The sequence below is a fragment of the Caretta caretta genome, chromosome 2, assembly GCF_965140235.1.
Source record: "Caretta caretta isolate rCarCar2 chromosome 2, rCarCar1.hap1, whole genome shotgun sequence".
Lineage (NCBI taxonomy): Eukaryota > Metazoa > Chordata > Testudines > Cheloniidae > Caretta > Caretta caretta.
In genome coordinates, this window is record NC_134207.1 from 12026032 (window position 1) to 12041494 (window position 15463).

At 44.8% G+C, this 15463-nt stretch overlaps 1 protein-coding gene across 1 annotated transcript in view; it reads left to right on the forward strand.

Moving 5' to 3' along the window:
* COL22A1 (collagen type XXII alpha 1 chain) overlaps positions 1-15463 on the forward strand; it is a 327228-nt gene that overhangs the window by 159491 nt on the left and 152274 nt on the right. The window contains exons 14-16 of the mRNA XM_048837254.2: positions 200-253; positions 7517-7570; positions 10613-10657. Of these exons, the coding sequence (XP_048693211.2) occupies positions 200-253; positions 7517-7570; positions 10613-10657 (153 nt within the window). The remainder of the gene's footprint in view (positions 1-199; positions 254-7516; positions 7571-10612; positions 10658-15463) is intronic.

Sequence of the window (15463 nt, forward strand, 5' to 3'; positions counted from 1 at the left end):
TCTGACCCAGTATGGATGTTTGGATGTTCTTATGTTCACATGACATGTGGAATGCAAGCACTGAAGGCAATGTGGAGCTTTCATCTGTAACACCCATGCATCCTTCAGTGGTGGCTCTTTTTTGTACCTTCTCTAAACATTTCAAAATTGAATATAGGCATTTGAAACCACACAACTAACCATGTGCTCTTTGTTACAGGGAGAATCAGGGCATCCAGGAGCATTTGGACTGCCTGGTCCAGCAGGCCCTAAGGTGAGATTTTTGTTTGTTCTGAGTCAACACTTGTTTTTCCTGTCTTGACGTTGTGTGTACATCTGGATTCTCGGAGTTGATTTGTGATTGTGGTTCTTTACACGCTCACTAGTGAGGGAACAAGCTCCCAGCGTTAGGATAATACACACTGCCTACAAAATATTGTTAAAACATTAGTAAATCCACCCAGGCTCCCAGGGAGGGAGGTGAGTATTATCATCCCCATGTAACAGGTGGAGAGAGAGCTATTCAGAAAGCATAAGGCCTGAATTGTCCAATATCCACTAATTTTGAGTGCCTCAGTTTGTGCCAATTTGCAGTGACGTGGCAATGTACAACTTACAACAGCATTTACATCGCCTCTGGATTTGGTTCAAAGAATGTTCTCAATGGTATCAGATGACAGAACGAGGAGTAATGGTCTCAAGCTGCAGTGGGGGAGGTTTAGATTGGATATTAGGAAAAACTTTTTCACTAAGAGGGTGGTGAAACACTGGAATGCGTTACCTAGGGAGGTGGTAGAATCTCCTTCCTTAGAGGTTTTTAAGGTCAGGCTTGACAAAGCCCTGGCTGGGGTGATTTAACTGGGAATTGGTCCTGCTTCGAGCAGGGGGTTGGACTAGATGACCTTCTGGGGTCCCTTCCAACCCTGATATTCTATGATTCTATGATTCTATGATTCTAATGTCTTCAGGAGTCTGGATTCAGTAACACCCAGCTGAACCCTACATTGGGAACAGCCTGGATCTGACGGGCCGTGTTTATGGCCTCTTTCTGTCCTCATTTACACAGATCCAGCTCCTATTGACTTACTCCCTTATAACTGGGGGCAGAACTGGGTCCGTGATTTGCATCAAGTGGAAGAAGTTGCAGCTGTATCTTTATAACGCAGAGACGCAGCTCGCTGACAATACAGGTGTCATTGTGCAACACACCATCTTGATCTAAATGTCATTGCTTGCTGAAGCAGGTAGCCTTTGTGGGTCACATTTCCATATGAAAGATGGGGGGGGCATGAGGCTAAACTATAGAAAACTGTGAACTGCACGTAAATGGTGTAATATGCACAGCAGGTTATTATCTGCCTCAGAAAGGGGCCGGATTGAATTCACAGAGCCCAGTTCTGCTCCCACTGAGGTCAAGAGGAGTTTTGGCTCTAACTTCAGTAGGGGCAGGATCAGGCCCTGTGTCTACAGGTCCTGTCTGGCACAGAATAAGAGGATCCATGAAGCAAACAAGCAGCGTTTGTTTGCACAGGGCCCACTAGACTTGTGGGAGACTTGGGCAGGCCCTTTCCCTAATTGCCTGTCACTTCCGTGGGTGAACGTTTATAAACTGCCACGGTTCCCACAGGGTCTGCTCACAAGCACGCTTGTATTAATCACTTGGTTGAAATGCTTGGCAGCAAACCAGTGAATGCAGGAGCGGCACAGTGGTTACATGCAGCAGCACAGAGGGGCTCATTGTGGAAGTTGCATGACGGAGCGTTCTGCAGAAGATGAATGGCAGCTGTGAATGTAGAGCTTGGCTCGGAGAACAGGGGGAAGCATTTTAATACAGTAGTTTGTAACCTAGGCCCTCTGTTTCCTAGTGACTCTGGGTACACTCATCCTTCAGGGGGAATCAGCGGCAGGTGACATGAATTGAATTTGTCACCCATACATGCTGGCCGGCTGCATGGCTCCAATCTATGGCCTAATAAATAAATCCACGTTTTCTGTGCATCCTGAATTGTTATCAATAATGGTACAAAAGCCAGATAAACCGGTGGCTTCTGTGTCATATCTGTGCCATTTCCTCTTCCTGGTGCTAAGCTCATCGTCCTCATTTGGAGTCTGCTCTGCCTAACCAAGCTGTGCATATTCCTTTTCCTAAGGACTCGGTCCTGCAGGGTGCTTAGCATTTCTGTGAGTTGCTGAGCACCCCCAGCAAACCTTGAGATCACTCAGCAGGTCACAGGATCAAGCCCTTCTAGAAAAAAAGGTGCACAGCTTCATGAAGTGGTGACAGAGAGGAGATATGAAAACTGCAGGTATTTGATAGGCATACACATTATGATTTATTCGTATTACCATAGCACGTAGGAGCAGGAGAGGAATTATTTAGGGGAGTACCAGGAGCACACCTAGGACACTGTATACAAATACTAAACAACAGTTAAAAGTTACATGGCTAGAAGTGGTAGGATGCAGTTGGGAAAGGGAACATTTCGGTTGGATAACTTCACAAATTTCCTGGGTATGGTGTATGAGTCTGAACCATCTCTTAAGAGAGGTAATAGGAACATCATTGTCTGAGTTATTTAACAGTAGACTAGACAAGGCCCTAGAAACTATATTCTTGGGAACAATCCGGCAGTGGCAAAGGGATACAGTAGCGGAGGGATGAGTCCCAGTTGGATGGATAATGTTATACCAGGTGAAAAGCTGTATCCAGAAATTCACCCAAAAGAAAACATTCAAAGCTGGTCTGCATGGGGTGGAGGAAAGCACTGTCACCATATAGGATCAGGGCGGGGGCCAGGCAAGTGTCACAGAAGCAGGACTCAGAACTGCTCCCACTCCAAATGGTGGTGGTCCCTGGGCCGGCCAGTGTAGGTCCAATGCCTCAAGAGGCAGCCGAGAAGAAACGTAACTGAAGAGCAGCCATGGAGTGACTCTGGAGCTGTGCAGGAAACAGTACCTAATAGAGGATGGTTTCAATTCATTCCTGGTTATGGCCCTGGAGTTTCCCTGCTGCCCAATCCTTCTGCCAGCACACTGTTATGCTGCAACTAATGGGACTACTTTGTATGAGCCTGGCAAACCTTCGATCGCTCTTTGCCTGCTTTTCCCCCGAGTACACTAGTCTCTAGTGTCATTAGATTATGCCAACCTGGGTGACATCCACAAGTGCAGTGAACTGGGACTTGGAAGATTTTGCATCTGTTCTTGGCTCTACACCAGCCTTTTTAACTGACTGTGGACAAATTACTTTATCTTTAAAGTGTCTCTCCATCTCAAAAAAGATATCTTGGAATTGGAAAAGGTGCAGAGAAGGGCAACACAAATGAGTAAGGGTCTGGAACAGCTTCCATCTGAGGAGAGATTAAGAAGATTGGGACTTTCCAGCTTGGAAAAGAGACAACTAAGCGGGTATATGATAGAGGTCTATAAAATCATGAGTGGTGTGGAGAAAGTAGATAAGGAAGTGTTATTTACTCCTTCTCCTAACATAAGAACTAGGAGCCATCAAATTAAATGAATAGGCAGCATGTTTAAAACAAACAAAAAGAAGTACTTCTTCACACAACATACAGTCAACCCGTGGAACTCTGCCAGATGATATTGTGAAGGCCAAGACTATAACAGGGTTCAAAAAATAACTAGATAAATTCATGGAGGATAGGTCCATCAATGGCTATTAGCCAGGATGGGCAGGGATGCAAAACCATGCTCTGAAGTGTCCCTAGCCTCTGTTTTCCAGAAGCTGGGAATGGGTGACAGGGGATGGATCACTCAATGATTACCTGTTCTCTTCATTCCGTCCGAAGCACCTGGCATTGGCTACTGTTGGAAGACAGGTTTCAGAGTAGCAGCCGTGTTAGTCTGTGTATCCACAAAAAGAAAAGGAGTACTTGTGGCACCTTAGAGGCTAACCAATTTATTTGAGCAAAAACTTTCGTGAGCTACAGCTCACTTCATCGGATGCATGTAGCTCACTAAAGCTTATGGTCAAATAAATTGGTTAGTCTCTAAGGTGCCACAAGTCCTCCTTTTCTTTTTGTTGGAAGGCAGGATACTGGGCTAGATGGACCATTGGTCTGACTGACGATGGCCCTTCTTATGTTCTTTCCTTGCCTCAGTTCCCCATCTGTAAAATGGGGATGGCAGCTATCCTTTTCTCTCTCACAAACACTCTTCCACCCCCCCGTCTTATTTATTTAGATTGAAGGGGCTGTCTCTTACTGTGTTTATGTACAGTGCTTAGCCCTGGGGCCCTGATCTCGCGGGGGTCCTTTAGGTGGAACTGTAACATGAATAATAACAACAATAAAGCAGTTTGAATATGTCTGTATGTTCAAAAGATGGAAATGCATATAGCGCTATAGGCTGGGAAGCATGGGTGTTCATGTGATGGCTATCATGGGCATGTACCATTGAGTAGCTTAAATACATTTTGACAAAGTAATGCCAAGCTTTCACTGTAGAGAAGTGAGCTCTGCCACCCAGCTCTCTCTCAGCTGCCCTGGTTAAATATTAAAACAATCATCTCCTTTCACAGAAACTTTTATTTATTTTAAAGGGCAAACCATCTATGGTGTGGCTTCCTTTGCCTGGATTTTGGGCTCTGCTGTTTTAAGAAGGAATCCCAATTTTGCTGACTGTGCATTAAAATAGAAATTACTAATGGTTTTTAAAAAAACCCCGAACCGTCTACTTACTACATTTATATATAAGCATAGAGCCGATAACTGGGATTGTAAAGGAGGTGGAGTTGATAATCGTAAAGGTCACGTCTCCTATTCCTGCTGTAATGATTGTTTTTTTGTCAGATCACTTATCTTTATTTAGCAGCACCATTGTGGTGACGCTGAGATCTCCGGGTTCTGCTGCAGGCTCTGAGGAGAAGTAACTGGGTCACAGTTGTTCCCATGTTCAATCAGTCTTCATTTATCCCCAGCTAAGTAGGAGAAGCTCACAGACAACCATTCAGGCGCTATATATGCATTTCAGGAAACTCAGTGAGCTGCTAAACTACTTGGCTGGGGGATTTTCCAGTCTCTTGCGTTCGGGTCAATCTTAGGCATTTATTTTTTCTTTTAAGGAAAAAGTGAACAATTGTTGCAGACTTCAGTAACTGCATAGTGAAACTTCCAGGGGCACAGCTAATGCCACTGCAGTCTTTTGGTAATAGTACGTCATCCCCAGAGGACTTAATCCCCCTCTGATAACTGAGGATAACAGTAATGAAATCCCCTCAGATATAAGAGCTAGGAATACCAATACAAATCTAATAAAAGCACCTTTTTGTTTTCATAAAAAATGTAAATGAGGTTAACTGCTTGCACAGCTTTAGTGAGGTCTCATGGGGACATTCCTGCTGTATTCCTAGCTCAACTCCTTCAACATTACAAATGTTCTCTCCCATCCAATTTTGTGGGTAAATTTAGTCCTCGTCAGAATGAGGGGCTGGTCTTGCTGGCTCCAGCCAGGTATAGTGCAAATAGGGGCTGTCAAAGCTTCTGCCCCCAAAACCCACCCTCGCCTTGACCTGGAATGCCTCCTGCTATTCCAGTTCACGGCCTCTGATGAATCAGATTCTATGGTGGCTTTGGGATGCGAAGAAACATCCACAGAAGAGGGGGAAGAGACCCCCTGACTGGGGGAGAGAAAGTGAAGAGAAGGGACCCCTGTCCGCCTGAGGCCCCTCAGTGTAAGGAGGAAGCCATACACACTCTTCTCATATTAGGTTGGATAGTAGGAAACACTATTTCACTAGGAGGGTGGTGAAGCAACTGGAATGGGTTACCTAGGGAGGTGGTGGAACCTCCATCCTTAGAGGTTTTTAAGCCCCAGCTTGACAAAGCCCTGGCTGGGATGATTTAGTTGGGGATTGGTCCTGCTTTGAGCAGGGGGTTGGACTAGATGACCTCCTGAGGTCTCTTCCAACCCTCATCTTCTATGATTCTGCATGAGTCCCTGCACCACAGTTTAGCATCTGCATGAGGCCGCATAAATGTGCTTGAATCTATTTATAAACCTAGTCATAAGTTTGTACCATCGTTTGCCTCCACGACTAGCACAGTTCCCAACCACAGCATGGCTGTGCTAACAAGTTCATCTTTCTGCGAGTGGTCTCGGGCATGGTTTCAGCTAATATTTTGGCTTTTTCAAAATATAACTCCCCCTACGGGCAAACTGAGCTATAGCCTCGCTCCCCAAAATGGTGACTGGTACTTGCGGAGCAGAGTTCTGTCGTGTAATGTCCCTGCCATAACCATGCTACTGAATGACGTTTTAACTTGCATAGTTCACATTGTGAGGCAAGCAGGGCCTGCAGCACTACCAAGTTCCTGGTCATTTGTATTTGAATCTGGGTCACCGACGGTGAACATGTAGGTCCCCCTCATGCCCATGGCTCTATGTGGGCACACCCTGCGTCTCCACAGGCTTCTCGTAGGATCGGGGCCTTCCTGAACTAACCCTTGTTTTGATGGTTTCAATTTGCTGGAAATATCAGTGGCTGGAAATCGACAGCGTAAGCTGAACATGAAGGCTTGTTTTTTTTGAAGCTGAAGCCTTATGAGTTAGGAAGGTCCAAAACTGGAGTTAACATAAGGGAAAAGAAAGTCTGTTGAACTAGCAACCGAATCAGTTGGTCCAACAGTGCAATCTCAGAACACTCAGGGCTACATTCACTGATGTGTGTGTCTGTTTTGCATTGATCTGGTGGGTGGATTCCCCCCAGCAAAGAACACCACCTCCTGCACTGTCCCACTGCAGTCAGGTGTGTTATGGGCACATCATGAGAACTTGCTACGTTGGCTGGCCCCATCTGGCAGATTGCACCAAATAGAAGGCGGGGGTGTGTGTGTGTGCAGAGTCATAACTGGCTCCCTTGCCCCCCCCCCGACATAAGTGCACCAAAGAACCTGGTCTTTCATTTATGAACTATGTATTGGAATACACAAAGAGTTTAAAGTGATAACAAGTTTGAATCACATCTGTCACTCTCCAGCCAAACATAAGAACATAAGGTGATGCCATGAGCTTGCTTGCATTGTGTGTGTTTCTCTGAACTCTGGGGCTTGCTTATCACCAAGAACTGGCTTCTACTGTCAAACATACTGCCTTATGGGTGTGTGTCTTGTTCATACTGTTTTCAGAATGACTCCACCTCACCCAGCCAAGAAAGGGGGAAGTACCAAATGCATATAATTGGCCCAATTAGCAACAACTCTGAAACAGCTTATACAGAAATCTGCATGTGTCGGTTTGTCTTTAAGGGGCAAGTCTGAAAACCAAGTGTTAAAACCACAAAGAGCTTGGTGTGACAACAGTGCTGGTTTCTGAACACTGGGAGCAAAGGAAAAGGTTTGAGCTTCATTGTGGGAGCATAGCTGGGAGATGGAAGAGCACTCGAGGCATTTCGCACTGATCCCCAGAGAAGCCAGCTCAACGTCTCACAGGAAGTGCCTGTTTAATTCCTGACTATGTTACTTATTGCTTTTTTCTTTTGAATTAACCTCTTGTCTTTTTCAATGTTTTATTTCCTCCCCAGGGATCTGAGGGACAACCAGGTCCACCAGGAATTAAGGGCTATGTCGGAGCACCCGTAAGTCATGATTCTCTGGTTACATTTTAGTAGCTAAACAATCCTTGAATCTGGAAACTTCCCCCACATTTCCAATGTATTCTGCACAACTGATTCTTCCATATGACAATCTAGAGATACCTGATTCTCCGCTAAGTTCCCACAGTGAAACTTCTGTGACTTCTGGGGAATTACTTCTGACTTATGCCGGATGTATGTAAGATCGGCATTAGGCCTGCAGAGAATAGTCTATAGGAATTACTAGGAAACCTAACATTTTGGATGGGTTGCTTTGAGCTTGTGTGGCACAGTGAGGCGATATTCACACGGCAATGTTATAATGTGTTGGCGTCTTGTGATGCAACGTTAGTACATTGCTTCACAGTTGTATCACAACACAATGCAATGTGACCTCATGACATAATGATGTTTTGAGTAAGCTAGTCTTAGTCTGCAGAAGAGAAGAATGAGGGGGGATTTGATAGCTGCTTTCAACTACCTGAAAGGGGGTTCCAAAGAGGATGGATCTAGACTGTTCTCAGTGGTAGCAGATGACAGAACAAGGAGCAATGGTCTCAAGTTGCAGTGTGGGAGGTCTAGGTTGGATATTAGGAAACACATTTTCACTAGGAGGGTGGTGAAGCACTGGAGTGGGTCATCGAGGGAGGTGGTGGAATCTCCTTCCTTAGAGGCTTTTAAGGCCTGCCTTGACAAAGCCCTGGCTGGGATGATTTAGTTGGGGATTGGTCCTGCTTTGTGCAGGGGGTTGGACTAGATGACCTCCTCAGGTCCCTTGCAACCCTGATAGTCTATGATTCTATGATTCTATTTTGGAACCCTTTGGGGCCCTGTGTATTAGACTTGTAGGACATGCGATTACCCTGTGGAATTTGCATCAATCCCCAGAAAACCAGGACAGGTATCCAATTTGCAACCCAGCCTCCCGGACTCACCTTAGCAATTACGTGGGCACTGTACAGGTGCACCTAAGTGTACTGTGTGGTGTACTGACTTGACTGTTGGTGCAGCAGTGCATTTCAATGGAATGCCAGGCCGGCTGATGCATTAAAAGGCTGCCTGTACTGGTTGATACATGTTCCTTTATAACTCACCAGATAGAGGCCTGTGTTTTTGGAGAGGGTTGTGAATTTTCTTCCCTGTCAAGTATAATGTTTACCGGACATCTGTGGGGCCTATAGGCCTTCAGGGTCTAAAACCAAAGAAAGTCAGAGGAGAATCTGGTTGTTTGCCTAGGCCTGGCTGTGGATCAGTGCGGTATTACTACCCAGCTGTCTGAAAAGCAAAGGGGTATCCACTTACATTGTCTACTGAGTTGCAAGCCGGCGCAGCAGCTCCTGGGCAGATCCCAACAAAGTGTTAACAGTGCAACAGGCACATTTGAAGAAAGTCAGGAGATCGTTTTCCTCCTGCTTCTTGAACCGCCCTTTTACACAAGGAGGACAGCTCCCCCGTGCAGTACATGCAGTGTGGCTCATAATCTGTTGGTAATGACTCCATTTGTTTTCATCATCAAGCTGGCATTTGGTGTGCGTGGTTAGAGCAGAGCAGGGCTATAATCGTATGCTCTGATGCCCCAGCGGGCCCCAAGGTACTAGTGCACCAGAGTGGAGTCATCTTTTTTTAACCTCTTCCACTCTGCTTTGAGAAGTGGCCGGGTAGGACTCTGCTTTCTAGAATAGGATACTGCAGAGTTCATTTGACATTGGCCACAAGACATTCGGTCGGATGGTCAGTTTCTCTCTGGTCCGGTAATTCTTAAGACCTAGAAGGCTTTTGTGACCTCACACCTTGTATAACTCCATGGCAGTGCTGTAAGATAGACTACATTTGGAGGTGCCTCGGATCTCATGAATGAAAGGCATTTGGAGGGGACACTCCAGGATGTAGTGATTCTACACTGGGACACTAAAGATGAGCACTGACAATTATACCTCTCTGTACCCCTGCTGATAAGCTGACAAGAAGACATGGATAAGCTTTGAAAGTGAACCCCAGGGAGAACTCAAGTACATTACATCTACCTGACTTTCTCCCAAGCATGTTTGCACATGTTAAACCCCTGGAGAGGCATGGGAAGGGAGGAAAAAAGGGAGAGGGAGAGAGAAAGCAGAGATTATGTTATGGAGTGTCAAGTGTGCAAAGCAAACAGGTGACTTTATCCCAAGAGAAAATAGCAGGTTTTTCCAACTGGGAAGTTTGATCACAAATATACTGTCAGACCTGGACAGGCTTGTCCAGTGTTTGATTTCACTCAAGGATGCCCTGAAATCTTAACAGCATCTAACCTGTCCTCCGGACCAAATAAACCTGGGCATGCAGTTCTCATTAATTTTCAGCTAAGCCAGCTGACCTGTAACGTGGAGATGAGTGAAGTATTAAAATAGGATATTAAAATATTAAATATTTTTATTATTTAATATTAAAGTATTAAAATAATTCATTAATATATGAATTCACCAGAGTGTAAAACATTTCACACACAAGCAGTTGCTGATGGGTCACCATCAACTGAGTGTGCGTGTCTTGTTGCCGTAGGGTTTCCCTGTTGTTTGCTCAGTTGCTACAAAAGAAGTAAACTACACCTGCAATACAATGTGGCTGTTCACAGGAAAGGTTAAATCTCTCCCCCCTCCTTCATTTGATCACTTATAGGTTTGTCAGCAATGTTATGTGTGTAAAGTGCTGCCGTCCAGTTATCTGAGTCACAGCAAACCCTAGCTATGGATTGCACTCTGTGCCCAAATTAGCATCAATGGAATGTCACTCACCCACAAGGCTGAGTTTGGCTGTGTTCGGCTGGGATTATTCAACAGCTGTCAATGCTCAGTGATACCTGCTACTGTACCCACTACACTCTCCTTAACCACGGTGTCTTGCAGAACATCAGTGTGACATCCTTGCTTGTTTACGGGGCAGATCTTTCCAGGAATGTTGTCCTTCACTGCCAGAGGATCAGAGAAAAAGACAGCTCCTTCCCTGAGGAGGAGAATATGGACCATGTTGGATGAAGATTTGTAATTTCCCTTTTGTTTTCATTTTTAGGGTCTGCAGGGAGAAAGAGGAGAAAAGGGAACTCGAGGAGACAAGGTATCACTAGGTCATGTTAGAGCCACAGCCTAGGAAAGTGATGGGTTGTTTTCCCTCTTTGCCTTTTGCTTTTTAAATGAATGTAACATTGGGGAAGGGTGTGAGGCTGATACCTCGAAAGCTGAGGCTGACAACCCGGCACACAGCTGTGAGCTGGAGCGACTTCTCGTGGGGGTGAAACGGGAGTTCAGAATCCCAGCCCGTTCATTCCCTTGGTCTCTCTGCTAAGAATGGCAACAAAGGTGTCACTTTTCCAGCTGGGGTGGGTACTCCTGTGATGTGTTCACCTGGGGCACCACCTACCTAATAGATGGTAATGACCTTTGGAGGCTACTGACCAGAACTGAATCTGGTAACCTAAAGATAAAGGGATCGCCATCTGATTACCAGCTCCCTGAGCCACTCAGCTTCCTATATCCCTTATTTTGTCTCATCACTACAAACACAAGCGTACATGGGTTGCTGGCTTTGCTACATCAGGTAAGGAGTCAGGATTTCCTCTGAGTGCGTGTGTGCACTGGCTGCTCTCCCAGTCCAGAGTTCCAGCGGCATCACTTCCAAGTGCTTTGCTCCAGGCCTTTTGTGTTGGTGAATTTCCTTCTATTTCAAGTCGGGTGCAGGGCCCCCGGCTGAGTCTAGCTGTGGTGAGGTGACCGGCTGAAGAACTCAGACGCTTCTTGAGCCATTGCATTCATCGAGTAGTGTCTTTGTTCCTCTCTGCCACCAGAAATAAATGTAGAACCCACAGTCCTCGACTGCCTCTGAGGCTGCAGACACAATGCAGCTCAGAAGGGTGGGCTGCTAAGGTGGCTTTGAGCTCTCTTTATCCAGGGTGGGCTGCAGGTCACTGCCCTGGTGTAATTTAAAGCAATCTGTGGCTGCTCCAATACATAAGTGGCTGTCAGTGGCTCAGTGAAGCAGCTAGAGATTGATGGGGCACAGGGATTCCCTGGCTGGTAACTATCATTATCCCCATTTTATGGATGAGAGGCTAAGTGACTGGTACAGCTGGGATGAGAACTCAGTACCGCTTGGCTCCCACGCCTATGCCCAGACCTCCCTGATCACGGGTGTCTCTGTATTGGAGTGGCATAGCCATTCAATACGGGTGGACATGCGCTGTGATTTGCGCCATGTTTACCAGTCACATTAGACAGCACGGAAGCCATTAAGGCATGGCTGTTCAAGCTAGTGCTGAGGTAAGGAGTTGCCAGTCCATTAGAGATGCGGGGTGCAGAGAATAGCAAGGCCTGTTAGCTGGGGAGTTTGACCTATGTTTGAGCTCCCTCTACTGATAGCCAGCTGTGGGTGCATTAGTAGAGAGTCATCAGTAAAGCAGAGCATAAATAAATAAATAAATAAATAAATAATAGGGACGGGGGGGGGGGGGGGGAATAGTTGATGCACTAAAAATTCAATTTCAGTTGAACTTGTCAAATAAAAAGGAGGGTAAAATTCCCCAGAAGTTGAAACATTCAGTTTAGACATTAATGAAACTAAACGTGTTGACTTTTCATTTGAAACAATGAAAGTTTATTTTGTAATTTAACTAGATTTATCTACACAAAAAAAGGTAAAAAACCCAAACAAAGCCACAACCACCCCAAAATGGCCCCTGAACCAAAAAGACAACAACCAATTGTTGGTCCAGCTCTGGTCATTAGTCTCCAGTCCAGCCTGATTCCCAGTTCTCGCTCTTCCCCGATTGGCCAGTGCTCTGTTCCCAATATCCATGTGGTTGTTTATCATAAAATTTCCATTATTCCCTTTCATGTTTTCTGTACTCATCATTGCAACTGGGCACATGCCCATTATCATTTAATAATCCTCATGCCTTTGCCCCCGGAGTTCAAACCAGAGGAGATGTGTTGTGTCTAGCCATTCCATCAGCCCCTTTTCCTGTGACAGTATTGTCTGGTCTGTGGGGGTGTTTGGCTCCCTTAGGAACATGGATAAATTTCCACATCACTCGGGTAGGGAGGAGGGATGGAGCTGTGAGGGGGCAGGGAACTGATGAACTAGACAGGAATTAAAATGAGAAACAAGTGAATTGTGTTTTGTTTCATTCTGAGGGATTTGCACAATTAAACCTTCTTTCTTTCCCTCCTGGCCTATGCATAAAAGTCAAGATCTCTGCTATAACAATTGTGCATTTACAGTGCATAGATACTGCACTCAGGACATTTATATCCCTTGTTTTAATTTCTACCAGTTGGAACTACTGGGAAAGTAGTGGGCGTTAAGAACCAGGCCAAAGATCTCTCCCTGTCTGCTTTTCCATCTGCAACCGCTTATTGCTTCTGAGAAATCTGAATCTAAATTTTTGCCATTGTTAAAGCATTAATAAAAATCATTTATGCTTCTCCCAGCCTAAGGAATATAGGATTTGTTATATTAAATTAGAGCATTAGTCTCTATAATGAATATTGGTCCATCAAACCATTATCCTGATGCTTCAGAGGAAGGCGAAATCTCCCACAAGGCTCTTATGTCACTGTACACTGAGAGCACCTTAAATCAAAGCACTGAGACTTTATGGTGCAGTACATAACTTTGAGCCTTATTGATCATGTCTGAACTCGAGGAGAGCCAGCATACAGCAGTCACTAACTCCCAAAGTTCTGTCCCAGCATGCAGCGAGCTCATGTAAAATCTGGGTTGAATTCTCTAAGGACGGTGTCTTTTGTAATGGTAGTCCAAAGTCCTGGTCAGAAATCTGGAGGAGATTTCCCTGGAACATTGATTCCAGCTTGAAACCTGTAGCGATCAGTTTATACACAGAAAAACAAGATTAATAGAACATTTAATTGAGCAGAATATGGTTGTCATATAGAGCTGACCAGAAAACTGGGACATTTCAAAATATTTCAGTTGGGAACTTATGATTTAGAAATTCGCCTTTCAATTTTTTCCCATTGGGAAACTGCAGTGTCCCACCACCACTTTCCCAGATTTTTTGCCATTTCCCTACTGAGAAAAAAAAAAGTATAGAGAAGTGGGGAGGAAAAAACCATAACCCTTAAAAGTGAAATATTTCTTTATTTCAGAAAGTAATATTTCCAATATTTTGTTACTGCTCTCCAAGTAATAGAAATTGGAAATTAGTAACAAAATATTAAAAAATGGGCTTTCGCCCACTTTCTCACTTTTTTTGACCATTTTTCACCTGGCAAGAGTTGGAAGATAGAAGGTAGAGAGAAACAAAGCTTGATCACCTTGTTTGATCTGTCCTTTAGCCCTTGTATAGATTGCGCGGATCACAACACGTTTTCCATTCTTCTCGTATCCTGGCCTTCCTTCTCCATGTATGGCCATGTCTTTTCACGATAAAATCTTCCCGTCTCTTTGGAGATTGGCTGAGTGGTCATTTCAGTTCCCGTGGGTACCATTTGGCAACAGATGCAGTCCATCGACCATCAGTGAGCCTCACTATATGCCTGGCCCATCACATTTTACTATGCTTGCTCTTAACAACATCCTGCACTCCACTCTGCTGTCTGATCACTTCACTGGGGACTTGGTCGCGGATTGAAATTCCCAGAATTCTTCTTTCCATCGCCCTCTTCATGACAGACAGTCACTGCTCCTCTGTCTTCGTCAGCGCCCATGTTTTGCTGCCGTACAACATTGCTGGCAGTCTTGTTGAGTTGAAGAGGCTGGCGCGTGTTGCCTTGTTGATTTTTCCTTGGAGGACATCCTTGATAGAATTGAATGCGCACCACCCACTTTCTTTCTTCGCCATAGTTCACCTTCCTGATTGTGGCGCATGTTAATTTCTTGCTCCAAATAGACATATTGCTCAACTTCTTCTATTTGTTCTCCCTTGATTGTTATTTGGGCTTTTGGCAAGGTATCAGACCGCATCAATTTCATTTTGGAACGGTTAATTTTCAGTCCGACTTTGCTGCTTTTTGTGTTGAGTTCTCGCAGCATTTTCTGTAGTTTGATAGTGTTTTCAGCAATCAACACAATATCGTCCATGAATCCGAGATGGTTTCACTGCTCTCCGTTGATGTTGATTCCACCCTTCCAATTCATCCGCCTCATTACCATTTTGAAGCAGGCTGTGAAGAGTTTTGGTGAAACCGTGTCTCCTTATTTCACCACTTTCTTAACTGGGATGCGAAGGGGAGTATCAAATAAAGTTATATCTGTAGCTCAGTCAGAATTTGCTTCCTGTAATAGTTCGATATAGTTTGTGTCAATGCCCTGCTGTGTAAGAGCTTTCAACACTACATTGATCTCTATGCGGTTGAATGCTTTTTCATAGTCGAGGAAGGCAATACATAAAGGGAATTTGTATTCCCTTGAGTGTTCCAATAGCTGGTTTATAGTGAAAATATGGTCCATTGTGCTGAAATTCCTCCGAAAGCCTCCCTGCTGTCTCGGCAACTACTCGTCCAGACTCTGAGGACGTCGGTTTGTTATTATTTTGGTGAACAGCTTGTAGACATGTGAGAGCAGGCATAGTTCTTTAGATCTTGGATGGTAGTTCTTTAGATCTTCATGATCGCCCTTCTTGTACAGCAGAATGGTATTGGACTCTTTTCTGCTAGATGGTATCTTCTGCATTTCCAAGTAATGGCTAAACCTCTGAGCAAGGATTTTTCCAGAGGTCTTGGCCTCCAGCTCTTATCATTTTGATTGTCAGTCCATCTTTACCACAACAAACCACAATTATTGAAATGGAACATTCAGAAGACGTGCCTTTTGTCCTCTGATTGATTTTCATTTGGGAAAAAAAAGAAGAAAAACCAGCCTTTCACCCCCAATCTGTCATTTTGGAAAATGAAACATTTCACCAAC